At 42.3% G+C, this 26754-nt stretch overlaps 1 protein-coding gene across 1 annotated transcript in view; it reads right to left on the bottom strand.

The window, feature by feature from the left end:
- LOC144754585 (alkaline phosphatase-like) overlaps positions 1 to 26754 on the bottom strand; it is a 232990-nt gene that overhangs the window by 158559 nt on the left and 47677 nt on the right. Inside the window, exons 2-3 of the mRNA XM_078642552.1 lie at positions 25108 to 25227; positions 23029 to 23144 (exon numbers count right to left, since the gene is read on the bottom strand). Of these exons, the coding sequence (XP_078498678.1) occupies positions 23029 to 23144; positions 25108 to 25227 (236 nt within the window). The remainder of the gene's footprint in view (positions 1 to 23028; positions 23145 to 25107; positions 25228 to 26754) is intronic.

Here is a 26754-nt window from a genome sequence, read left to right as displayed (position 1 = left end):
ATCAAAAGACTCCACAATATCGGCATTCGAGGAGTGCCCCTCAACTGGATAGGCTCCCACCTCACAGGGAGAACTCAGAGAGTCAGACTACCATCCTACAAATCAGAATCCAAGAACCTGATCTGTGGAGTCCCTCAGGGCTCATCCCACAGACCTGCCTAGTTCAACATCTATATGACTCTGCTCGCCAACATCATCAGATTCTAAGACATAACCGTCAGATCCTAAGTCGATGACATCCAATTCATCCTATCCCTAACCAACAAGACAACCACAACAAGAATCAACTTCACCAACCGCATGATCAAGGTAGCAGAATAGATGAGAAACAACTGACTGAAGCTCAACTATGACAAGACAGATGTGATGGTCTTTGGAAACAAAAACTCTCCCTGTGACTCACCCTGGTGGTGCCAGAGCTAAGACTCGTCAGACCACGTCAGAAAACTGGGAATCATTCTGGATGATAAACTCAATATGACAGCACATATCATAACAGTCAGCTTCTCCTGTTTCCACATCTAACCCATGCTACACCAGATCTTCAAATGGGTGTCTCAGAACATCAGCGTACTGCCACACAAGCACTCATCACTAGTAGACTCGACTACTGCAACAAGACTCATCCTCTACCTCCCTCATAGTACTCACATCTCTCCACACCTCAGAGAGCTCCCCTGTCTCCCCATACACAAACTCAGCTAATGCAAACTCCTCATGCATGCATACAAGGCACTGTACTACATGGGACCAGCATACCTAAACAACCGTATGAACCTTAACCTGTCAACTAGACACCTATGCTCAGCCTCACGCTCACTTGCACACACACCCCGCATCCACAAAGGCAGAACTTGAGGTCGCTCATTCTCTTATATCACACCCAAAACCTGGAATGACCTCCCTCAACAGATCAGAGCCTCTTGCTCGGATCTTGAATCACGCAAAAAGCTAAAGACCTGACTCTTCGACTAACTCTGCCAGGCCTAGAGGCTACGCACCTGCTCAAGTGCCTGGATACACTCACAGGTGATTAGCATGCTGCACAAATCCATGTAACATAACATAACATCCCATAACACAATATAGCATTGATTACTTGATAATTTACATTAATTGCAACACAAATGCCAATACAAACATTGAAACAGCTTACAGTATAATAAGTCATTGTTTCACAGTGATTGAATTATTAAGTTACATTTTTTGAAAATAAAAAACACAATTAGTTTTTAGGCGGTTGGAAATCCTGCATTAGTGGAAGTCTACATATGAAATCTTCTGTTTACATGCAAGATGCTTTTTGTTACAGAATAGCTTTCTGGTTGTACTGTGGCAGGTTGTGCAGGTGTAGTAGTACGGGTGATCAGTGTGCTGGGAGTGCCAATTTGTGCATGCTTTAGGGCAAGGACAGAGCTGAGATGTTGCTTAAATATGCTTTGTATTCCAATAAAGTAGATCCGTGGTCTTCTAATTTTCTGTGGGAGTTTCTTTATTTCCTGAGGTAAAAGCCTGTGCCTGTTTTTTTTAACACAGGTTGATATGTACGAGTCCTTATGATCAGGGTAACTAATTGAGTGAAGACGCACAACACTCGTTGTACAAGCCTAGGGCTTTCTCAAGGCTGAATGGTGAAACATAATTGAAAGTACCGGAAAAGCAACAGTGTGTATTATACAAGGGTTGAAAACAAATATAAACTGAATAGCGGAAGTGAAGATGTTTTTTTGAAGGGTGCAAATATGGTCATGGTCATAGAGAAAAAGAAAGAGATTCAACATAACGAATATCCAAGCACATCAGTAACCGTATCCAAGAACAAAGATAAGAGTGGATATCATACTTAAAGGTGATAAGTACATCACGTGGTCATATAAGGAATTATGTGAAATCAAGAGCAAACCCCAATGAGTGACTGGACAGCAATGTGACCATTATGCATATCATAGCATATTACATGACAGATTATATTTATACATGGAAAAGACAAAAAATGGAAACAAGAAGAATTGAAAGAATAACAAAATCACAAGTAATAAGCATAGGGCCAGATGAACACAATACAGTTTTTACAAACGTCGGATTCCATGCATACGTTAAAATCAGTGAATCAATCAGTACTTGTTAAGCGCAGCTACTCACCCGTGAGGTTCACAAGGCATTGGGGGTTGCAGGTCTGACTAGGTGCTGTGGGTCATTCAAAGAGCCAGGTATTGCGATCCTTCCTGAATTGTGCCAGAGAATAGGAGATCCTGCGGTGGAGAGGTATGGCGTTCCAGAATTCGGCAGCGAGGTAGGAGAAAGGTCTTCCTCTGGTCCTGGTCTTGTGGATCCGAGGGACTGTGGCGAGGGCCAGTTGGGCGGAGCGGAGGTGTCTGGTGGGAATATAGCATGAGAGGTTTGGTTCAGTTATGCTGGTCCGGAATTGTGGTGGGCTTTGTAGGCGTGTGTGAGAAGCTTGCAGGTGACTTTTTTGTTGACTGGGAGCCAGTGGAGTTCTCATAGGTGTTCGGAGATGTGGGTCCTGCAGGGGATGTTGAGGACCAGTCTGACTGCTGCATTCTGCACGTTCTGAAGTTTCCTGAGGAGTTTCTGGGTGGCTCCTACGTAGAGTGCGTTGCTGTAGTCGAGTCTGCTGCTGATGAGTGCGTGGGTGACCATCTTCCTGGCCTCAGTGGGGATCCATCTGCAGGTCTTCTGAAGCAGGCAAAGAGTTTGGAAGCATGATGCAGTGACAGCGTTGATCCAGTGGTTCATGGTGAGCAAGGAGTCCAGTATAATGCAGAGATTTTGTGCATGGTTAGTGGATGGGGGGATTCCTAGCTTGGGTGTCCACCACAAGTCTTCTCAGGCATAGGTATTGGGCCCCAGGATGAGGAGTTCGTTCTTGTCCGAGTTGAGATTGAGGCAGCTGTCTCTCATCCAGATGGCGACGCCCTTCATCGTGTTGTGAAAATTGTTTCCGGAGATGGTGGGCTCGTTAGTGAGGGAGAGAATCAGCTGGGTGCCATCGGCTTATGATACGATGTTGAGTCCTTGGCTCCTGACAAAGGTTGCGAGCGGGGCCATGTAGATGTTGTAAAGCGTGGGTCTCATGGAGGAGCCCTGAGGCACTCTACGGCTGATCTATGTGGGTTCCTAGAGGAACAGGGGAAGTATGACTCGCTGTGTTCTGCCGGCGTTATAGAGTCTCGTGATTAGGGTACGATGGGAGATGGTGTAGAAAGCAGTCGAGGAGGATGAGGGCTGCTGTTTCCTCCCGGTCGAGGAGGGAGCAGATGTCGTTGGTGGCGGAGAGGAGGTTGGTCTCAGTGCTGTGGTTTCTTCGGAAGCCCTTTGAGAGGAGTCCAGGACGTGGTTAGCTTCAATGAACTCGGAGAGTTGGGTGTTGATGGTCTTCTTGATGACCTTAGCTGGGAAGGGGGGCAGTGAGATGGGTCTGAAGTTGTTGAGGTCCGTCGGGTCGGTGGATGGTTTCTTCAACAGGGGGTTGATCGCGGCGTGATTCCAGTCATCAAGGAATGTGGCGGGTTTGAGGGAGCAGATGATGGTATGACATAGTTGGGGGACAATGGTGGCGGTAGCTCTGTGGAAGATATAGTGCAGGCAGGGGTGGGAGGGGGTTTCAGAGTGAATGCTTCCGCTGGTTATGAGGGTATCATCTGTGGTGAGCAGAGTCCCATTAAGCAGGATCTGTTGAGGGTCGTCGTCATCCCATGAGTTGGTGCCAGGAGTGATGGGTGAGTCTTGGGTGTCAAAGCTATCATAGATCTGCTTGATCTTGTGGTGGAAGTAGGTGCCGAGTTTGTTGCAGAGGTCTTGGGAGGGTGGGACTTCTGTGGTCTCACTGTGGGATTTGGAGAACTCCTTGACAATGGCAAGAGTTCTTTTCTGTTGTATGCGTTGGCATTGATTCGGATTTCAAGGGCCGTTTTGAGGAAGGTGTAGGGTTGTAGAGGTAGAGGCTTTGAAGGCTGCATGGGTTTCCGGTGTATTGTTTTTCCTCCATCTCTTCTTGAGCCATCTACATGTGTGTCTGGACTCATGGAGGGCGAGAGTGAACCAGTTGACTTTCTTGGATTGTTGCTTGCTAGGTGCTGTCATGAGTGGTACGAGTGCGTCAGAGCAGTTCGCTATCCACCAGTGGAGGTTGTGTGCTGAGGTATTGGCGTCTATGGCTGTCAGAGATAGGTAGTTAAGGAGGGCTTTAGGAGGAGTAATTTAGAAGACCTGTATAAGAGAGCGAGCCTGTGCCATTTAAAGGATATAAGGTATGGGGGCATATTCAACCTTACCTGTGGGAAATAAAGAGCACCCATATAAGGAGGTGGGCATTAAAGGTTAGATTGGGGCAGGTATCAGCTTTTTTATGATGGAAGCTGGTTCAGCAAGCTAGGATGGATAAAGCTATGTGTCCCTTTTGTTTAGAGGGACCACTGACCTTTTTGCATTTACTTATAATGTGTCCTAGTTTTGCATCTAGTAGAAGAACGTTGTTGCTACCGACCTTCAGATCGACTCAGATCCAACATACTAAGGTTCTCCTGCAACTAATTTTAGGATTTGAAAATATACCCATGTATCATGCAGAAGGGAAATTCTTGGCTGTGGACTTTGACCAGTTAATTAAGAAAAAAAAGCTTGCCTCATTAGGGATATGGAATGGGTATATGGAGGTCGTTATGTTTTAGTTATATTTCCAATATAATAAAGGGTGTTGTGAGGAAAGGTAATCTTTCTTAATAGTATTATGTATTTGCACTTTGTTGTCTAATTTTGCACAAAGGAAAAAGGACTGTTTACACATTCAATAACAAATATTTTTAGTATGAAATTTTAATGTCACATTTATCTAAGGGCGTATGACCTAGAAAAGAGTGTTGAATTATAATTTCTCCTCTATCACCATTTAAGTATTTTTAATATTAAAACATGTTCTATGCATGTGGTGAAACTTTTATCTAATGTCTTTTTTGATTACTTGCCCAAGAGATAAAGATACTCGCATCCATGAAACTATTGCTCCAGTTTGCACCCAAGTGGATTGTATTTTGCACAAAGATAATGTTAACCCTGTATGGAAATAAGATGTAAAAAATGTTCCCATGGTAGGGGGGTTAAAGCTTGTTGTTTTATTCTGAAATAGGTGAGATTTTAATGTTTTTAGACATTGAAGGGCCATATGTAAAAAGAATAGTTGATGGTTTTTAATACATGTATGTGGGCGAGTAAAGTATATGAGTAACAAAAATATTTTATTGGAAAAGTATAAATTTTTAAATGCGATTTGTTTTTTCTGTATTGCGAGTGTCAATTGTTTGTAATGCCTTTTTAGGCAAGATATCAAACTATTAACAAACGGAAAACTGATAAACAACTGTTGTTCTTCTCAGCTCTAAATTAGACAACCAGTACCACCATGTGGTGCTCTGTCATAAGTGCTGGTGTTGACAATTAAGTGCTGGTGCCAAGCAGCGGAAACCACCAGCTCAAATTAAGCAGTGCTTGGCCGATCAACTTTTCTAGCTGTACACCGCCTCAGTAGGTGAGACTAATTACTTGTTTGACTTATTGCCTCTAAAGCAACAACACCGAAATCTTCCCTTATCCCCCTTTCGCACCTCAGCTTGACACTCCAACCTTCATCTGTCCTGCTGCTCTCATGAATCACAAGACTCTACATTATTTTATCCTCAATTCATAGAATATAAAAACTAAATTTTTATGCCCGCCTCCACCTTCAACCTATCACTCTGCCTATCTTTTTCCCCTGGAGTCCTTTCTTTTTGCCCTTCTGCTAAAGATTTAGAGTTCTATTTGACACAAAAATTCACCTACACTGCTTTTTTTCTGCATCACAACTACATCCCTGCCATGTTCCCAAGGTCCATGTGTGATGTGCTGCTCCAGTCCAGGTTTTGTCTCTCAATTCTGGGACTTGTTTATTTCATTACAAAACAGGGCCACAAGCCCCATAATTCACTGGAAAAAACCTGGAAAGGAGTAGCTCTTTACACTGGACTTGGGAAACTTGTCAGCTATGCAGCTAATGCAAGTATACATAAACTGCCCACTATCATAAATATTTATCCGTACCTTCAATTTAAATTTGCTACGTACTTCAACATTTTTTTGATACAAGCAAGTTAGTCTGTAAGTAAGGCTCCTGAAATATGCATTCTCTTCCCTTGACAAAGTCAACAATTGTGCAACCTGCATGCTATGTGGGCTCCCTCACCAGCCCTTACAGCAGTGAAGTTGGCTTTCTGCAAGCAATAGTTCTCAGTTTAAGCTATTCATCTTGGTTCATGGAATAAAGCTACTTACATGACTGAAATTCTCTCTCTTGCCGCTCACCTTCTTCACATCTACACTCTCCTTACCTTCACTTCTCATTGTTGTGATCCACACACAATTTTGCTATTGTCATTCTACTTTCTTGTCCTGCGTCATAGAAAATGGGTCTTAAACTTCACCTTACTCCATACTGTCCCCTTTCCACACTGTTCTCCCCAATTGATCTATTTAGATGACCTCAAACCCCATAACATTCAGGTGGTTAATGCTTGATATGAAAAAACTAAAACAAGCGTTCAAATGGAATTCATTTAGAAACACAATGTGATAACACAGACATTCTATGGAGACTTAATCTACATAGAATAATTTCTAATGAAACAGGCACATTTTCTGTAAAGGCTTGATGTTTGTTCAAATTCAAGTGACAAACAACCAGTATTTCATTTTCCAATTTGATTTAACAGAATCTAAGTTTATTTTGAGCCACACAATATAAAAAAATATATCATTCACAATAAAGTGAGCGATTAGAAGATTTGAAGGAGCACCCCAAGTGAAGTAAACCAAAACCATGAAAGAACACAGTGACCAATTATGTGAGTATAAATGGTAGATTGGAATTATTGATTTTTTTTCTCTGAGGATACAGCCAATACTATTCCACATAGCTTGACACAAAAGGTAAATACACAATGTGTTCTGTACAACTGACTGTGGTCTGTCTCTTTATTGTTTTCGATGGCGTATCGACCCTTTTTCAGGATACTACAGAAAACCGAAAGGCAGGGCTTGAAGAAATTGTGGAGCTAGAAAAGGAGCTGCTGGGTTGTGACAACTTAGAAGAAACTAAATTTGCCCTAGAGAAATTAAACAAAACTATTGCGGAATTTAACACCATAGAGCTAAAGAAAAAAGCTGACAAGGTCCAAAAGGATATAACAAACTTTAGCAAGAAGAAAGCATATGCCTATCTACTTGATGACTACTGTACTCAGACACAGCTACTTCGTAGACATGTTACTGGGGGTAGGTACAAAGATCAAAGACTAATCACCTTCTCTGAGTCGTCTGGGAGCTCTGATGGCTCAGAGGATCCAGGGGAGGGTACTAGTGGAGACTCGGGCAACCAAGGACACAACAGTGAGGCAGGGGCAACAGAGGGAATTGAGGGAGGTCATTGAACCAATACCCAGACGACCGCCAAACTCGGAGGCGCAACTACAAGTGGGGGTCCAGAAGGACACTAGGCCACACATACACAACATATACAAACCCAACTGACCCAGAGTCACCACTACAGGTTTTGTCTGATAGGAGGGTGGACCAGAGGAACACTTCCCAATGTATTCCAAACTTTAATCTGTCAATCAGATACTTTGTTCAGTAGAAGCGATATGTTTACTCAGCAAGAGTTTGTCATTTGTTTTTAACGGAAAAGAAAGACTGCTTCAAGCTTCAATCAGAAATGTTAATTTTTTTTAGAAGAATCAGGTTGAAGTCTTTTTTTCTACGGCAAGGCCACCCCCAATTAACCTCAGCCTCCCAACAAGGGGCTAACTCATCATTTACACCACCTAATGCATTAATGCCCGCTGAGATGCTAGCATTCAAGAAAGTGGTGCTGAATGACATCAACATTCTCGACAAACATTTCTTTTACCCCATATAACATCACTTGCAGGAGAGATAGAGACTTAACAAACTCAAAATGAAAAAGTCCATTATAATTAAACATGGGGCGAAAGGAGGGGGAATTATCATGCAAGACAGACACATATGAGGCAGAAATCTCTAAACACCTTACGAACACTGATCATTATAAAAAGTTTTCCTCAAACCCCCTCCATGAGATCAGCAGATAATCCTCGAGACCAGTACCAGAGCATTGGAACATGGCTTTCTTATTCAACACAGATTTGAAGTTGTGAATAAAAAGTCTCCAAGGACTCCAGTACTCTAGACGTTACCTAAGATCCTCAAAAATGTGACTAACCCCCCAGGCAGGACTATACTATTAGGATGTGACTCCATCTTGTAGCCACTTGGAAATGATATCAATATCTTCATCAATGAATATGCACCACTCCTACCCACATATGTACGTGACAGCACATTCATGGTCAATCTCATTGAAGTTTTTGACTTTGAACCCACGCAAGAAGTATTCGTGACTCTAGATATAGAGTCACTTTATACTAACATCCCACAGTGAGAAAGCATTGAAGTAATCAGAGGTATCCTCAATATCCAATCTGCTCAAGTGAATGTCTCGACAATGTTTATAGCTGAACTCCTAGAGATAGCCCTGACCACCAACTACTTTATGTTTAAACAGGATTATTATCAGCAGTGCTACGGGACATCCATGGGGGCAATTTCTGCGAATTTGTTTGGTAGGCCAGTTTGAGAATGACTTTATCACCACTGATCACAACTCCCTTCTTCGGTAACATCTGATGTTGGAAGAGATATATTGACAATGTCTTTTTGATATGGCGAGTCCATTAATCAGACCCATTACATTTTATACAATACCTTAACAAAAGTTAACCATATCTCAAATTCACACACAATGACAGCATTCCATTTCAGGACCTCAAAATAAAACACATTGACAAAGACCTCATGTTTTCCCTCTACACTAAATCCACAGAACGAACCACACTGCTACAATATAAAAGTTTCCACCCTAGGGCCTTGAAGGATGGCCTTCCCTGTGGAGGGTTCTTCAGTTTGTGCAGGAACTGAACTCTCATATAAGATTTATTTTGGGAAGGGGCCATACAAAGCATGAAACTATGTGAAAGAGGTAACCCCAAGCCCCTTGTGAAACCTTTTATGAAAAGGGCTTGATTTCCCCCTAGGGAATGGATATTACAGACCAGGACCAAACCTATATCAGACAAGATAGCATGCATCACAACATTCTGTCCAGAAACCAACAAGATAGTTAAGATCATCAAAAAACATTGGCCCATTCTAACAGCCATCAATGCTTTCAGGGAGCTTCCCTTGTTTTCATACAAGAAAGGCAAACATATCAAGGGTCACCTTGTTCATTCAAATTGCAATGTCACCAAACCCACTGACACCATTCTATCTGACTGGGGCCTATGCCCCGTAAAGGGCCACTGTAATTGTGGGAACTGTGTTTCATGTCAGTATACTACAAACACCAAGACCTTCACACACGGACATATACACACCACCTTACAGCAACACACTAACTGTGCCTCAACAAATGTGATTTACTGTATTTGGCGCCCTTGAGATTTGATTTATGTAGGACAGACATCACGGCAAATCAAGGCCAGTATATCACAGCATAGAAGCAGGTGTTGCTGCTTGATTATGACAGCTCCTATGGTCTCACACTACATGGAAAAGCACTACACAGCAGACAACATAAGGTGGCAAATTATTGAGAAGGTCTATCCCTCCCCCAGAGATGGAGACATGTCATCCAGAGGCTGGAGTACAAATGGATAGACAAGTGTGACTCAAAAAGAAATGGACTGAACACTAAGGAGGAGTGGAGTAAATTCATTGCACTTCTGAACAAACTTCTTTGGTCTCTTTACATGTACACTCCCTTTTGTGTTACAAAGCCTATGTTAGTGCTTTTGTTTTTATTTTGCAGTATTTTTTATTAAGGACGTGGAAGCAGTGCGTTCAATTGTTTCTTGTTTGCAATTTTCATGTTTCTTGTTTGTATTTTCCATGGCTTATATTTGTAAGTTGCTCTTCATGTCCCCCGTCTGAACTGTTCACGGGGTTCTGTTTCTATGTATCCTTGGTATATTGGCTTGAATCGTGTTTCTAAAATATGTGGGCTACAATATCTCTTCCGCCGCCCAAGGGCACTACAATATTGTTCTCCCTTCAGATGCAATCAATATTTCCCCTTCCTCTTCTTAGGATAACACCTGCACACTGGATTATCTCTCTTTTAACAGCATAATACTTCCACTTAGAAGGTGCAGGGTTCGATCTACGACATTTCTGTTTTCCCTTTTGACAATCATTGTCATTCCTCCATTTTTGTAAATCCACTAATCTGTAATTTTATTTATTTTTTTGGTGCCTGGTCCGCTCCGGTTTTTGATGACTAACTGAGAGACTACCTGCCTCTTTGGGTCCCGCCCCATGACACACCCACTCACACGCCTCCCCCTCAAGGACGTTGCATGGTGGAGAGCCCTAGTCTATTTTATCCGCTCACATTAGCCAGCGGGTTCTGCATTGCCCTTTACAGTGGCATAGCAAGTTGTGTCTGAAGTTTTGAGGTGGTTCTCCCTGGACTGGAAATAAGAATCCTAGGACCGGTTTTGGGCTTTCACCCCTCATCAGCCAGGATAGCTTGACTCCAGTGACATGGAGAGCACGGGACCCATGTCTGGGCATACCCATCCTACTGGGGGTGACAAATGCAAAAAGAACAATTGATGGACAGCATGCAGAACAATGTCATAAATTCACCACAGTACAGAGATCTGGGTCTAAATCTATAGTTGTTTTGCTCACCATGCCATTCCAGTTTGAACCCAGCCATATGCAAATCAGTCTTGACCCCCCGCTCAATGGGAACAGTCTAGCCTGAACTGCCAGGCCAGGTCCTCCCTGGACTGGAAACAAGCATTCTAGGACCAGTTTCGGGGTTTCACTCCTCATCAGCCAGGATAGCTGGACTCCAGTCACATTGAGAGCACGGGACGCACGTCTGGGCATACCCATCCCACTCGGGGGGACAAATGCAATAAAGAACAAATGATGGACAGAATGCAGAACAATGTCATACATTTACCCCAGGAAATAGTGAATGGATTGCACACTCCCTTATAATTCAGATAACTCAAGTTCAACAAAGCAGGTTGATCAGCATGCCACACTTGTGAAATGACTGCCTAGCATATGGAATAACTAGCAAAAGATGGCGAGTCCCTAAGGCGACTTCGACTTGAGCGTGCACTTTAGCTATAGTGACATTAAGTCAACAATTTAAATGAATTGTGTTTGACCAGTTTGTTAGATTTGTGCTGAAGAGTATATTTATTTTTACTCTGTGCTTTTTATGTGTGTATGAAACACAATTACACATCAAATTTTAAATAAAACAAAACATTTTTAAAAAAGCGTTCTTCAATCAATTATGAGCAAAATACAAATGTATTCTATTCAATAGAAGGAAGGTATGATGCAGCCCAATGCATTTCGGGATGACTGTCCCTTCGTCAGGGGCAAAACCTATTTAAAATAAACAGTTTTTAAGTACAAAGTTAGCTCAACACAAAAAAATCAACAATGCTGTTTTTATCACAATTTAGTCAATTATCAAAGTGATGTCACCGCTAGCCAATGTCACATTAATGAATGCCAACATGCACTCCTAGCACAAAAACCTACTGTCATTTTGTTAAAAAATTGTTTACACCACCTAGCCACCATGAATGGAACATCAAGTGTACATGCCACATGCAAAGCTTATAGTATATACTTACAAACAGAATATTTTTGCAACTTACAAAATGGATAGTGCTAACACCACCTAATACCTAGAAAGACATGAGGTAACAACCGGAATGACTCTATTGTCCTAATTTTTTAACATCATGTCACCATCGGATTTAGTAATGAACTATCTACCTCAAAAAACACCTTGTATGGTGTGTGCCCGTGCTCAATCTGAATTAGCATGAACAATCCTTCATTTGCTGTATCAAAAACAACATCAAACCATCTTTAAGTAGGTTGATAAGGCGACTAGTTACAAAATTTGGCAAAGGAGCATGGCAACTGGACTAAAATATACCTGAATCTTTAAAAGACGCAACTTGCGTTCACCGTGCAATCAAACCTCCGAATTCCTGTGACGTTGCTATCCCTCCCTGGCAGAGAGGTTATCAAAACGCCGCGAGATCTCGCGATACCTGAAGAAACAACAAAAACTTTGCGCCATATTGGAATGGAGAAAGTCAGTGGAGAAGTGGGGCTCACTGGTTAGAGGAGGCAGACCTGGAAGCAGAGGTCAGCCCGGGACCAGGGTTCAATTCCCGGCTCGGCGGGGTCTTGAGTCCTAAAATGTCCATGGACTCGACAATTCTCGCTCCGGTGCCTACTCGATTCAAGGGTTCACACTCTGAGACTCTGGGCAATAGCTTGCTTAATCTCCACAACGGCCCCTCGCGGCGGGATGCCTGGCTTTCACCTTGCGGATACCCTGCTGGGGTTATCTCACAGGGGAATACCAGGACGGGTTCCCTAAGCAAGCGCTTAGAAACCGCTTGGTGATTTGCGCTATATAAATTCCTGTACATTTACATTTACAATAACCTTGTTACGTTGGCACCAGAGTAATTTTGATTTATCCGTCCTTCAACCACGAATGGAAGTCGGCGAATAGCTTGATATATCTATTACATCATCTCTAATACGCGTATAAATGCAACGCTCATCTTGTGAGTCTTGCGATAACCAGAATTAACACATGTCTAAGCGCCATCTTGAAAAAGATAACCAAAGAAGGCTTCAATGTGCAACATTGCAACTTTATAAATCAATCCTGTTGACAACTGAACAACCTATAAAGACCCGTCCACGAATAGAACCATAAAGATTGCCGAATCAGTCGATATTCCAACATCATTTTCTGTGACTTCACATGTAAAACCTCCACTAGCTAAAACTGCATTACTGTATAACGCTGACTAATCACATGTTACATTGAACAAGCAACCTTCCTACTGTAAATGTGGCATATACGAAGGGTATGCTCATCAGGTTATTTCTCTTATGGTATACATTTAGGGTGTTTCATTTACTATTGTGACAGTTCAGGCATTCTGTGAATATTCCTATTACATATACAATCATAAAGAACATACTCGAATATACATATTATCCATCACAATGAAGGACATTTCTCATGACAATTATACATTGTATATTAATCATAGTTGTTATAAGTACATTATGCCCTTGTGTGTGGGTGTACTGATACCTTTTTATAAGTGTAAAGTGTTTCAAGTAAACCCTACATATTTCTAATCATCTCTGATGGTTTAATGACTAACTTATAGAAAACATGCTATTCCAAACTTGTCATTCAGACCAAATGGCGTGAGGGTGTTTAATTTTTTGATCCAAAATGCTTCTCTTTGCAAGAGTTTTCAGGAATTTTCAGCGCCTTCTGTAATAGACACTTGTTCTATAATTTGGAACTTTAGTTGAGCTATTGTATGTTAACACTGCTCCCAATGAGTGGCCAAGCTTGATGTAGTGTTTTTATTTCTGATTTTACTCTTATGTTCAGTTAGACTAATCTTAATTTTTCTTTCTGTCTTCCCTATATATAGTAGACAACATGGACATTTGATGGAATATACAACATTTTTAGTATTGCCATCTGCCATGTGTCTGAGTTTAATTTGTTCTCCTGTTCTGGGGTGCACTAGTCAATCAATCAATCAATCAAGGCATTTGTAGAGCGCACTACCTACCCGTAGGGTCTCAAGGCGCTTGGGGGGGGGGGCGCTACTGCTCGAACAGTGTGTCATCCTCTACCACGTTGTTACAGTGAGTGCAGTTGTAGCTATTCTTCGTGCCTGTCTTTCTTGGGATAGTCTTCTTTTGATGTAATGTTAGAATTTCTTCTAGGTTCCGTGATCTTGTGTGGGCTAAGATAGGTTTCTCTGCGTAAATTCCATGAAAATCCAGCTCTTCCCCAAGAAGTTCCCACTATTGGCATATAATTCTCTTCATCCCTTTTGACACTGTGGAAAATTGAGAGACGAATACCAATCTGTTTGTTGTTTTTTATGGGGTTTTTGTAGTAGGTCCTCTCTTTCATGAGACAATGCACGTTCTGCATGTGCATCCAACAAACCCTTGGGATATCCTCTTTCCATATAATTAGGTTTTTTGTTGTTCTATGGTCTGTTCACAAATGTTGATTTCTGATGTTATCCTGAGGGTCCTAAGGAACTGCAAGTATGGCAAATTCTTGACTAGTGACGGAGGGTGAAAACTCCGGTACATCAGTGAATTATTCCTATCCGTGGGTCTCTTATACATTTTCGCCGTGATCTTTTGCGAAAACAATTGTATCCAAACATCAAGAAATGCTATTTCTCTCTTGTTGATGGTGTAGGTGAATTGTATTCAGGGATCTTTAGTGCTCAAGATTCTGATTTTCTCCAATAATGTTTCTTCGGTGTGATTCCAAATGAAAAAGATATCATCAATGTAGCGTTGAAAAAAGATTAATCCAATCGTCTATGCGGAGTTTCTCAGAATGTGGTCATATTCAAGCTGGTGCTCCTGGAAAACCCATCGATGTTCCGTTGAGTTGCAAATGAAATTGTTCATGTCATTAAAAATAACTTTGATGAAGATAAATTTGCAATAGTTCCACCACAAAAATATTTTGATCACTATCTTGAGATTGTCTCAGTGATACCCATTCTACTGCTTCTAAACCACTAGAATGTGGTATAGAGATATAGAGTCCCACAACATCAATTGTGCAAATGTACCATTCTTAATTTCCTCTTTCTGGTACGGATGTAATGCTTCCTAGAAAATCAGTTGTGTCTTCAATATGTGTTTCCCAACTTGACCATGGGTTGGGAGATAAGCATCGATGTATCGCACTGGTGCTTCAAATACTGAACCACAGCCTGACACGATCGGTCTGAATGGTGGATTCGTGGTGCTTTTATGAATTTTGGGTAACATATATAGCTTGGGACATCTAGGAAAATAAGTGGTAAGGTACTGTTTGGTGGTTTCATCTTTCCAGTTCAAGTTGACAGCTTTAGTTAGAATCTTGTCAAGGAGATTTGATATTTCTGAATTTGGATCAATTTCCTGTTGTGTTTAGATGGTATTGTCATTAACATGTTCATTCACTTTAGTGACATAGAATTTGCGATCCATCATTACTAGATCACCTCCTTTATCCGCTTTCTGACATGTTATTCCCAGACTTCTTGCCAAGAAGGGTGCTTTGTTCTGTGTGGCTTAGGTTGTGTTTGTTTTTCTTTACCTTGGCATAAATGACTTTACTCATGTCCCTCTCACTAGTAATTCAAATATATCAAGTGTTTTACGTGATACCGGATCCATAAATATGCTCTTTGGCTTGAAACATGTACTGTCTGGTTCCTTGCTAGAGGTATCATCAGGTATGACGTTAGTTAGGAAATTCTTCAACCCCAACACTCTCATGAATTAAAAAAAAACAATCTTGTTTTCAAGGGCTGTGCTGTTATATGTTGGTCGAAGGATGTTCCTTAGTTTAATGTCACCCACTGCGCATCTGTTAGCTCGACTGAAGAAATATTTATGTTGAGCCTTTGTTCTGGCTCCTTAATCCTTTTTTCGATTTTTCCTTTTCTTTTTCCTCCCCTAGTTTTTTTGCGCGCGGAGCTTGTTTTTCTTGTAGTGGGTCCGGTGGTTGCCCTGAATCCGTTGACAGGGATAAAAAAGTAATCATAGAGGAACTTGAATGTGCGCGTTCACTGCTTTTTTTGTTGATTGTGCCGCTAGTTATTGACTCAAATCTAGATGTTGTAGGCTTCAATGGTACTCTTGCGGAATCAGTTTCCTTCTCAGATGCTAAGCTTTCTTCTGATGAAGTGTAGGTTCTTCCTTTGGGCATATACCTCGGCCCATGTGTAGGCCTAATTCAATATGTAGTCTATTCCATTGCGCTTAAACTTTCTTATTTTTATTTCTTGCAACTCTTTACCATAAACTTCTAGCTTGGTGTTAAGCTCTTTGAGAAACTGTTTTCAATGTCCTTCGTCCATTCTTTGTGACAGGTCACAGTTTGTACTGTGAATTTCTTCTTCCAGTTCTCGAATAATTTTGGATAGTTCTTCTATTAGTAGCAGGATCAAATCAAGTGAACAATTGTTTAAAATTGCATACTACTTTACAATAAACGCCTGGTTATGTTGCAATCCGTATAACATAGGTTTAATGGCGAGTTTTAAGCTGCGAGGTATCCGTTTTCCTTTATGGTATTTGATGAGAGTGGATGCATGTAGTTGTTGATTTAATTCTCTCCATGATAGAAATTCAAGTTGTTTTAGTTGTTGCATTATTGAGCCACTTTGTACTACAGTTCGGGCTGGACTATTCCCATGAGGCACAGGGTCAAGACTGATTTGCATATGTCCAAGACAAAACTGGGGTGGCATGGTGAGCAAAAGATTGATGGATTCAACACAGATCTCTTGACTGGGGGTGAATGTTTTGATTTGTTCAGCATTCTGTCTATCAATTGTGTTTCTTTTGCTTTCTTGCCCTAAATGCGCCGGGTATGCCCAGACGTGGGTCCCGGGCTCACTGTGCCACTGGATTCAAGCTATTGTGGCTGATGAGGGGTGAAACCCTGAAACCGGTCCTAGGATGCTATTTTCTGGTCAAGGGAGGACCTATCTTGGCAGTTCGGACTGAACTGTTCCCATGAGGCACAGGGTCAAGACTGATTTGCATATGGCCAGTTCTAAACTTGGGTGGCATGGTGAGCAAAAGAATGATGTATTTAACCCAGATCTCTTGACTGGGGGCAAATGTTTTGATTTGTTCTGCATTCTGTACATCAATTGTGTGTCTTAGGCTTTCTAGCCATAAGTGCGCGGGGTATGCCCAGGCATGGTACCTCAGCTCACTATGCCACTGTATTCAAGCTATCCTGGCTGATGAGGGAAGAAACCCCAAAACCGGTCTTTGGATGCTTGTTTCTGGTCTAGGGAGGACCCGGCTTGGCAGTTCGGGCTGGACTGTTCCCATGAGGCACAGGGTCAAGACTAATTTGCATATGGCCAAGTCTAAACTGGGGTGGCATGGTGAGCAAAATAATGATACATTTAACCCAGATCTCTTGACTGGGGGTGAATGTTTTGATTTGTTCTGCATTCCGTCTATCAACTTTGTGTCTTTTGCTGTCTTATTATGTAGGAATGAATCATGCTTCTTTCCGTCAATCAAAGTGCTTTATGTAGCCCAATCAGGGGATCATGCCTTTATGTACCATTGGTTTACTATGTCCAATGTTGTACAAATACTATTTACTCAAATGCAAATACTTGCCAATCACTACTATACCATTTAATTATTGGACAATGACAACAGTCAAATCCAAGGCACATGGAGACCATTTACTCATATTTTGACTTTAAAACTAGATCCATAGACACTGTCAGGAAACCCTGTCAAATGCTTTTTCATCATCCAGCAGGATCATCCCTGTGGGTCCATTTAGTTCCCTTGCCACATCCATAACAGACATGGCAAGAGTGACATGAGATACAGAGTCCATTGAGTGTACAAATCCATACTGCATTGTGTCAATTAAGGAAATCTGAGCAGCTTGTTGATTTGACAGGATACATATATAAACTTTAGAACCACAATTAACCAGGGAGATGGGATGGTATGAGCCACAACTTAAAAGATCTTTGTTCTTTTTCACAAATATAGAGATATATGTTTTCCCTCTGAAGGTGGAACTGATGTTAAAAAAATCCAAATTAGCTAACTCAGTAAAGAGAGGGGTCAAGATGTTATTACACAGCTTAAAAAACTCAGTTGGAATCAGGTCTTGACCCGCTGCATTATCACTAGCAAGTTGCTCGATAGCCATTTCAACCTCTGCCCCGATTATTATGTCATCCAGCAAACCATTTTGCTAATCTGGAAACTGATTAAGCCTTGGAATCTGTACATGTGATTGAATATTTTTCCTAAGTAGCAACACATTCTTACTTATATAGGACTGAGTAGAACTGATGGAAAACTGCTAATATCTCTGGGCTTTTTGTTACCACCTTCCCAGCTGAATCCCAAATACACCAAATCATGTTGTTATCGCTCTTTGCCTTCATTTGGAAGGCCAAAAGCTGTCCCATTTCCCCACTATTTTTAAAGCATAATAAGCGTTTTGCTTAATATTTAGTGCATGCCCTCTCCCAAATCCATTTGCTTAACTGCATCTGCAGGATAGTCAACTGATGGAAAAACTTGAAAGTCTTATCTGCACAATGTGATATCTTTTGGAAGGATGAGTATGTCAATTCCAGTTGAACAAGCCTTTACCACAGCCTACCATATGTTGGCTTCCCCTCCTTACCTTTAGCAATAACGTAGCCAGTAGTCTGACCCTGAATATAAGCTTTTAAAGCATCCCAAAACCATTGTTGAGTGGGATGTGCCTCTGTAAATGGAATAATTCTCTCAGGCCCGTACCCATAAAAATCGATATATTCATGGAGTGTCCAATAAAGGCTTTCGGTCAAATGTCCACCTACGCGGGGACTAAGAATCAGGCAAAGATTAATAGAGGGTTATGATCTAACACAATACGTGGGTTAAACTTGATTGCCAATGCAGGCAGAAAACTGTGGCTGACAAAAAACATATTAATAAGGTGTGGCATGAGAAATTTAATGATATTAGCTACTATTAGCTATGATATTAGCTACTCCAATGCTATTGCTGTGTTTACGTCATCACTGGAACGGCACTGCCAGCAATAGAGGACACAGCTATAGTGTTTGGGCAGGTCTCGGGCTACAAGTTAAACATCGATAAAACTGAGGTTATCATCAATAAGGAATCTAATAAAGAAGACCCTTGCTATGTAACCTCAGCAAAATAACGGAGCATCTATATCTTGTTCAACACGGATACTCAGGTATCCTTGAATTATGATGCATTATATAGGAAAACCCTATCTCTGTTCAGAAAATGGGACAGACTGCATCTCGGTCAGATCGGGAGATGTAATTTAATTAAAGATGACAGTGTTGCCACATTATCAATACCTATTTGAGTCCGTTCCTTTGTATTTATTAAAAAGTTTTTTTTTAAATGTAAAAGTTGCTCGCAAAAATGCATTTGGGCTTACAAAAACCCCAGTGTGTTATTTGTTATCTTCAACTCCCACGTAGGGAGGGGAGTTCGCACTCCTGATTCTGTAGTATTACTACCTAGCTTTGTTTATGTTTCGGCTCTCTGCAGTAGTAAGTTCTACCCTAAGGGACCTTACAGACTTATTCGGGGAATACCAGCTTAGCTCTACGACCATTAAGTCAGATCAGAGCTTGGCGATCCTGCTTACTTAAGCATACGCAGCTTAAGACGTTATTAGTCTACCATCAGGTTTGGCAGGTTATTCAAGACAATTGTCAAGACCCAGGTTCTATCAATATACCCTGTTAGGAATCTAACCTAATTTTCCATTCTCTTTTCACAAATAGCTCTCTTAAATGTTAACAAACAGTGAAAATTCATTATCTGGGCCAATTTTTTAAGAATGGTATCTTTTTATAATTTCGGGCCAAATATAGGTGCCCAAATACCGGTCGGAAACGGACGAAAATACCGATTTTCTGCCGTTTCCGACCGGTATTTGGGCATTGTTATGTAGGGGTTTAGAAAACATACATATTCGGTAATTTTACCGAATCGGTAATTTTACTGAATCGGTAAAATTACAGAATCTGTAAATTTACCGATTCTGTAAATTTTACCGATTCAGTAAATTTACTGATCGGTAAAATTACCGAATATGTATTTTCAAATGTAGGTAGCACTGTTAACAGTGCTACAGGGCTTTCAGGATTCGGTATTTACCATGTTATACTATTACATGGTAAATAACGAATCCCTGTGTACATGCACATCTGTGCATGTACACCTGTGCCATGTGGCACACAGACATGCCCTAAGGGCATGTCTGTGTGTCACATGGCACACAAGCCTGAAAGAGGAGTGCAACAGGGTGTCAAAGTGACACCCTGTTCCCCCTGTCAATTCGGTAATTTTACAGATTTGGTAATTACCGAATCGGTATTTGTTATTGAGGCCCATAGGAATCAATGGCAAATACCTATTCGGTATTTACCGAATCGGTAAATACCGAATCTTACCAAATCGGTAAAAATTACAGATTTTTTATCTACATCAAATTTACCGATTCATAAATACCGAATCGGTAAAATTCGGTATTTATGAATCGGTAAATTAGATTTACCTACATCTAGCCCTTAAATGTTAACAAACAGTGAAAATTCATTATCTGGGCCAATTTTTTAAGAATGGTATCTTTTTATTATTTCGGGCCCGATGTAGGTCACCAAATACCGGTCGGTAGCCGCCGATTTCAGCCGTTACCGACTGGTATTTGGTGATTGGGATGTAGGGGGCCTATATTTTTCAGAATCTGTTAATTTACCGATTCAGTAAATTTACTGATTCTGTAAAATACCGAATCGGTATATTTACCGAATGGGTCAATCGATATGTAGGTGGCACTGGAAACAGTGCCACAGGCCCCTAAGAATTCGTTATTTACCATGTAATACTATTGTATGGTAAATAACGAATTTCTGTGTACATGCACATTTGTGCATGTACACCTGTGCCATGTGGCACACATACATGCCCTGAGGGCATGTATGTGTGCCACATGGCACACAAGCCTGAATCAGGGATGCAACAGGGTGTCAAAGTGACACCCTGTCCCCCTTGTGAATTCGGTAAAATTACCGATTCGGTATTTACCGATTCGGTAATTAACAATGGCAATTATCGAATCGGTAAATACCGATTGGGTAATTACCGAATGTTACAGATTCGGTAATTTAAAAATAGAAATTACCTACATCCCATTTACCTACTCTTAAATACCGAATCAGTATGATTCGGTATTTAAGAGTAGGTAAATCGAGATTACCTACATTGGGCCCTAGATGATATGAATAAGGAATTGGCCACCCTAAGACGGGGGTGTTCTGCTATCTGCAATTAAGAGAATGTATGCAGCGACTCCCTGATATGAACCCTAATTACATTTCTTTAGCGTTTTATTAAGAATAAGAAAAAGGGTTTTATACATATCTTCTATCTGATTCTGGGACAGCAGGGCAAAATGCTTAATACATTTGAGAAACTTGCTGTTAAGTGAGTATGAAGTTTGAGTTCAATGTCTCAGTGCCGGAGATACGTTAAGAAACATGCGGCCCAGGGTGCTCTAAATTTCTCAAGGCACACTCTTTTAAGCTTTTCAATTATAAATATTATACACCACTCAACCGGTAAAAGTGGGGCCTGAGGGAAACATCTGGTTCTTTTCGTTGTGATGCACCCAAGGCTGATACTATCCATATGTTTGCAACATGTGGCTCTAATATACCATTTTTGCACACATCATTTGCTTTCATAAACAATCTGTGTAAATCTAGTATCATCCCTGATAAATAAAAGTCTTTTGTTGGACATGTCCTGATCCGGGCCGAGGTTGTGGGTGTTTTTTATTTTGTAGTCACTTCTAGGAGATTAATGATTGCTCGAACCTGGCTGCAAAAGGAGGCACCAGATTCAAAGGCATATTTACAAGGAGCTAGCACTGCCGCAGCGTCATTTATTTCTACAAAGCAAAAGTGCAATTAGTGCTCCACCCTACTCCATATTTACAAACTGACGCTTTGGGCTCAATGCATCAGTTAGTAGTGGCCTGTGTCACATTATATCTGCGTGTAGTATAATGTATGCAGTGTTGGCGTTCCCACATTAAAAGCCATGTAGAACTGATGCAGTGAAATTTACAACTTTTTAGTGCATCACTCAACGACTTGACTGCATCAAAATCCCTCCGCCTTCTCAAACCAGGCGTAAGGAGTTAGCTGGGCTTTTAACATCGGACTCGCCTCTGTGTTCTGACACATTGCTGGGGTTGCGTTAGCCTTTCGACCAACTTCAGCAATGCGTCACTTTAACACCAAGAGATGCATCAGAATTTCTGGCGCATTAGTGAATCTTTGCGCCATGGAGCACTGTATTGTAAATACAGCGCATCCATGGCGTTGTTAGGGCATTTGCAGCAGGCGCAAGAAATCGGACTCATAGATGCTGATGCATCACTTCTTGTAAATATGCCCCTCTGTATTGTGGTGATGGGAGTTTATATTTCTCAGTGGGGTGGAGTTTGCAATAATTGATAATCATTCAAATTGATTTAATTTAAGAAGAATGTGGGAACCTGTCAAGTGGTGTATACTGGATCTTTTTTCTGGTTGTGACATGGCCATATGATACAAGTGTATAGTTTGAAGATTTTCTGATTCTTTTTCCTGTGTATTTGTTATGGTTCTTTATCTTTCCTTCTTTTATTTTGAAATGGGGCCATTCTTGTATGTGTAATTCTGTTTTCTTTTGAGACCATAATAAATTAATAATCCTGAAGCAAAAAAAAGCAATAATCTGGATCTTCCCTGCTCTGCTTTCCCCTTTTTGCAGTAAACGAGAAACCATTTTGTAACATTAGGGATGCTAGGAATAGGTTTGCTGGTTCACACTAGAGGTACCCTTTATCCAGAGGTGTCTAGGATGACCTTGTGTCAGAGGCATCTATATTCAGATTTGACCAGAGGATGCCCATTCACATAATGGCTCTTGGGGTGATTAGGCTATGCAGGGGTAGGGATAGAGAAGATTTCAGTGGGCCAATGTGAATGCAGCATTACCATGGGTAGGCTTAGATAAGGGTATATCCATGGTTTGTTCGGGTCAGAGAGTATCAGCGCATAACATAGGTTATAGGGTACAATTTTTCCATAATTTTTAGGGTATCCATTTTTACCTTGTGATAGTGGGCATACTGGCTTATCCTAGGTTCGAGGGTATCCAGACATACCAGGATCAGGATGTATCCAGGCTTACCTTGGACAATGCCACATAGGGAAACTTGTCCATCTCTAGTTGAATCTCCTCTCCGGGTTGGCCGGCTAACTGCCCCTTCCGGATCCGGGCTGCGGTCACAGTGGACACTCCCATTCCTAAAACAAGGGCATATCGCAGTTAGTGGTGGAAAAAGCCGCACATTAATGCACACATATTAGTATGTTATGTTACACCGAGTCAGGGTACCATGCGGGTGGATGGTGTCCCCCCACTTCTATTACCGGGTGGACGCCGTCCCCCCTGCCAAACAGCTGGACTTCACTCTTTTGCCTCTCTGGGACAAGATCGGAGCTCACAGCACGCTGCACACGCGCTGGCTTCTCAGATGCAATCGCATCTAAGGGGTGAGCGAGGGGAGGCAATGAGCCCGATGGTGCAAGCCACATTTCGTGACGTCTCTTCCTGTCGTGATGTCACTTCCGGTGACAGCGTCCCCCCACTTCTTTTTTAGGTCTCGTGTGGCGTACTGCGCACATGCCCAGTCGAGCTCCTGAGATTTTATGTTTTAAAGTGTACTTCACTAGCAAGGGTTAAGCCCCGCCCCTCTTCTCCATTGGCTGGCCTCCTAAACGGTGGCCAGCCATTGGAGAAGAGGTCCTAGTGACGTTCTCCTTTCTCTCTAAGCCCCGTCCTTTTTAGACGGGGCTCCTTGACTTACTGCTGGCGTAAAAGCTTAAGAAGAAAAGGAACCTTTTACACCAGCAGGAAGTCGGGCTCTAAAAGAGAAAACTCTGTATCGTGTGGTTTCCAGGGCACGGCCTGCCCCTTTTTACCCGCATTGTTGTTGTTCTTTCGGCAAGAGGCAGACTTCTTTTGTCCCACCCTCTCTCCCACAGCATTCGCCTTGAGGCTCCTACACAACACACTGCTTTTCAGAATCTCGTTCCAGTACCGCCGTATGAAGCACAAGAAGGACCCTAAGGGGATGTATGACATTACAGCGCATGCTTTTACCACGCATGCTTTTACATCGCAAGTTTTACAACGCATGCCTTTACAACGCATGGCGCTTTGGGGTGCTGGATAGTGAATAGTTTAATTTACTATTCCAACTCCAGTCCCCGTGGATAGTAGAGAAGGTGTCGGATAGTAAATTAAATCTATTCCCTATCCTAGAGCGCCCCCCAGGGCAATGCGTTGTAATGGTTTGCGTTGTAAAAGCATTGCGTGGTAAAAGTTGCGTTGTAAAGGATGTTTCCCACCCTAAGGGCAAGGGATGGGGCAGCCCCCCAGGCGGGCAGTCACCTAGCAGGAGCCACCCCCAGCTCCACTCCTACTCCGGCCAGGGGGCCATTCTTGAGGAGGTGGTTATACCCTGGTTACGTGTGTTTTATCATAGTGTATGACTGCTTGTACCTTGGCTGCTGGCAGTATGCAGAAGCAGGTGTTTGTGTTTGTGGGTTTATCTTTGGGGCTCGTCCATAGGCATGTCCATCGACAGACCATGCCTATTGTCGGGGGCGTCACGCAGGCCCGTGAAGGCAGTGTGGTCAGGAACTCCCAGTCTTTCAAGGGGCTCCCAACCATTCGGGGGGGGAGGGGATTCGGAACAGTTTAAATTCACTTAATATATGTGTAATGTGATAGTCTCAGAGGCCATCTTAATATACTAGGGGTGGGGCTTCAATTTGCGGTACACGGTCACTTACGCCACTCTCCACTGTAGTGATAATAGGTGATTTACGGTAGTGTGAGGGAAGACCATTATTGGAGTGTATGGCGTTGGTGCCGAGGATGTTTTAATGTGAGGCTTTCCCCGCTTATGCAATGAAGCAAATGCCATTTTCCAGTCTAAAAGCTAGTTCCTGGCTTTCGCAAGCCCTCAATCAAGAGTCTGTGCAGGGTACATACCAGGTGAAAATTCCCAGAATGCAGGCTTTTGCAGGCCATGAAAGAAGATCTAAAGCCCGTTTCCGCCTCCCTTGTCGAGCCAGCAACACAACGCCCACCCCCCAAACGTTCTATTAAAAATAGACACACTTTCCTATTTATTTATGGCACTTTACCCATTGGCCCTCCAGTGACACGTTCCCTCTCTCACAACGAAAGAGCACTTACCATCCCCGAGGAATATGATGCCATTTTTAGCCACGTTGGTGTTCGGCACCTGGAGCTCCAGGGACTGCTGCAGCGTCTTCTGGGCGGAGTCCCTCCAGTACTGCGGGTCTTTCTCTCTGTCTGCAGGGAGATGAGCAAAGAAGGGGTCACTTCAGCCCTACATTGTCCTATCCGAGGCTGGACTAGGAAGCCCAAAGGAGGCTCAGCAAAAGTGCTCAGAACAGCCCCGCTCCCTCCTTCTCCTGTGCAATCTCTCCCTTGCATCAACCCATTCTCCCTCTCTCCTCTCTGGTGGCTTTTTAGTAATTAAACTCGGGGGCCTGAGAAAGTGGGAGAGGCACCAGGAGCCGCACTATTCTTTCAAAACCGGACTTTAAAGGCTCCAGCCTTCTCCCCATTGCCTCCTCCCACTCTGCTCAGCATCTGGGATGCTGTACAAAGTACCTAGAAAAACATTGTCAAAGCCAATAGGTCACAATGGCGCAAACGCTTGGCTTTGCCAATGCTTGTTTTTTTCCTCAGGTGATGGATACCATGTTTGCTTTGACACAGCTACCTTAACAAGAGCACTGGTTCAAAGACATCACTCTCAGTGCAGTCCAAAGTGACAGTTTCCATTACTGCAATGCAGAGAATATGAAGTAGGAAGAGAGAATTGCATGGGAGGAATGCATATGAAACTGATGTGTCCTTCCAATCATGTTTATTAGCGTTCTATAACAATACAACACGAGGGCCCAACGATCAGTCCCCAACCAAGTTCCCTGCCACCAACCCTGTTCCCCACCAACTCATAACCTGTTTGTTCCCCCTCAGTTTTCTTGCCAAGAAATCTACAAGCTTTGGCCTGGTGCCTTATGCAAGATTTACTCAATTTGCCTTACCTTAGCTGATGTACTGCCTATACATCCAACCCAGCACTCTTAACTTCCTAGGGTTTGCGAGACCTCCAGGATCCCAACCTAGGAAAGGGAGAACTGGCTTCCTGTGTACTTCATTTATCCTCCAGGCCAGTTCATGCTGAGAGTGTGCCTGAGCAGTGGGGTTGACCACACGCACGTGCACAAATATTCACACTTACCCATCATACATTCACGCTCACTCACATCCATCCATTCACAAGCATGCACACATACACCCACCATTCACAAGCACATGCAGAAATTCACAACATGCATGCACAAACATACAGATTTGATTCACAAAAACGTTCCATTCCGCAGCTCTGATATTGGGCGGTGGGTGGGAAGCCTCAGTGGTTCTTGGAGGCTTTGGGAAAGGTCCTGCCGCGTGGTCTCATTGCCTGACCTTGTCATGGGTCAGCTAATGGGATGAGGGCCTCCCCTTACTTGGGACTGTGAGCCTTGCTGACCTCACCCCACTGTGTGACGAGATATCACTGATGGACAGCCTAGTCTGGGCTCTTCAGGGCTTGACACTGAAGAGCACAGGTCGAATCTATGACATAATATCGACAGACAAAATATCTACATACAAAAATATCGACACAAAAATATCGACATCAAAAATATCGGAGTTATATCTTCATAAAGGTAAGTACAAAAATATCGGGGGGAAAATATCGTAGTACAAAAATATCGAAATTAAAAATATCGTTTTTTAAAATGTATTAATAATAATGTAAAC

This window comes from Lissotriton helveticus, chromosome 5_1 (genome assembly GCF_964261635.1).
Source record: "Lissotriton helveticus chromosome 5_1, aLisHel1.1, whole genome shotgun sequence".
In the NCBI taxonomy this organism is placed as follows: domain Eukaryota; kingdom Metazoa; phylum Chordata; class Amphibia; order Caudata; family Salamandridae; genus Lissotriton; species Lissotriton helveticus.
The sequence above is the reverse complement of the archived record's forward strand: the minus strand, read 5'-3'. Positions and strand labels throughout refer to the sequence as shown.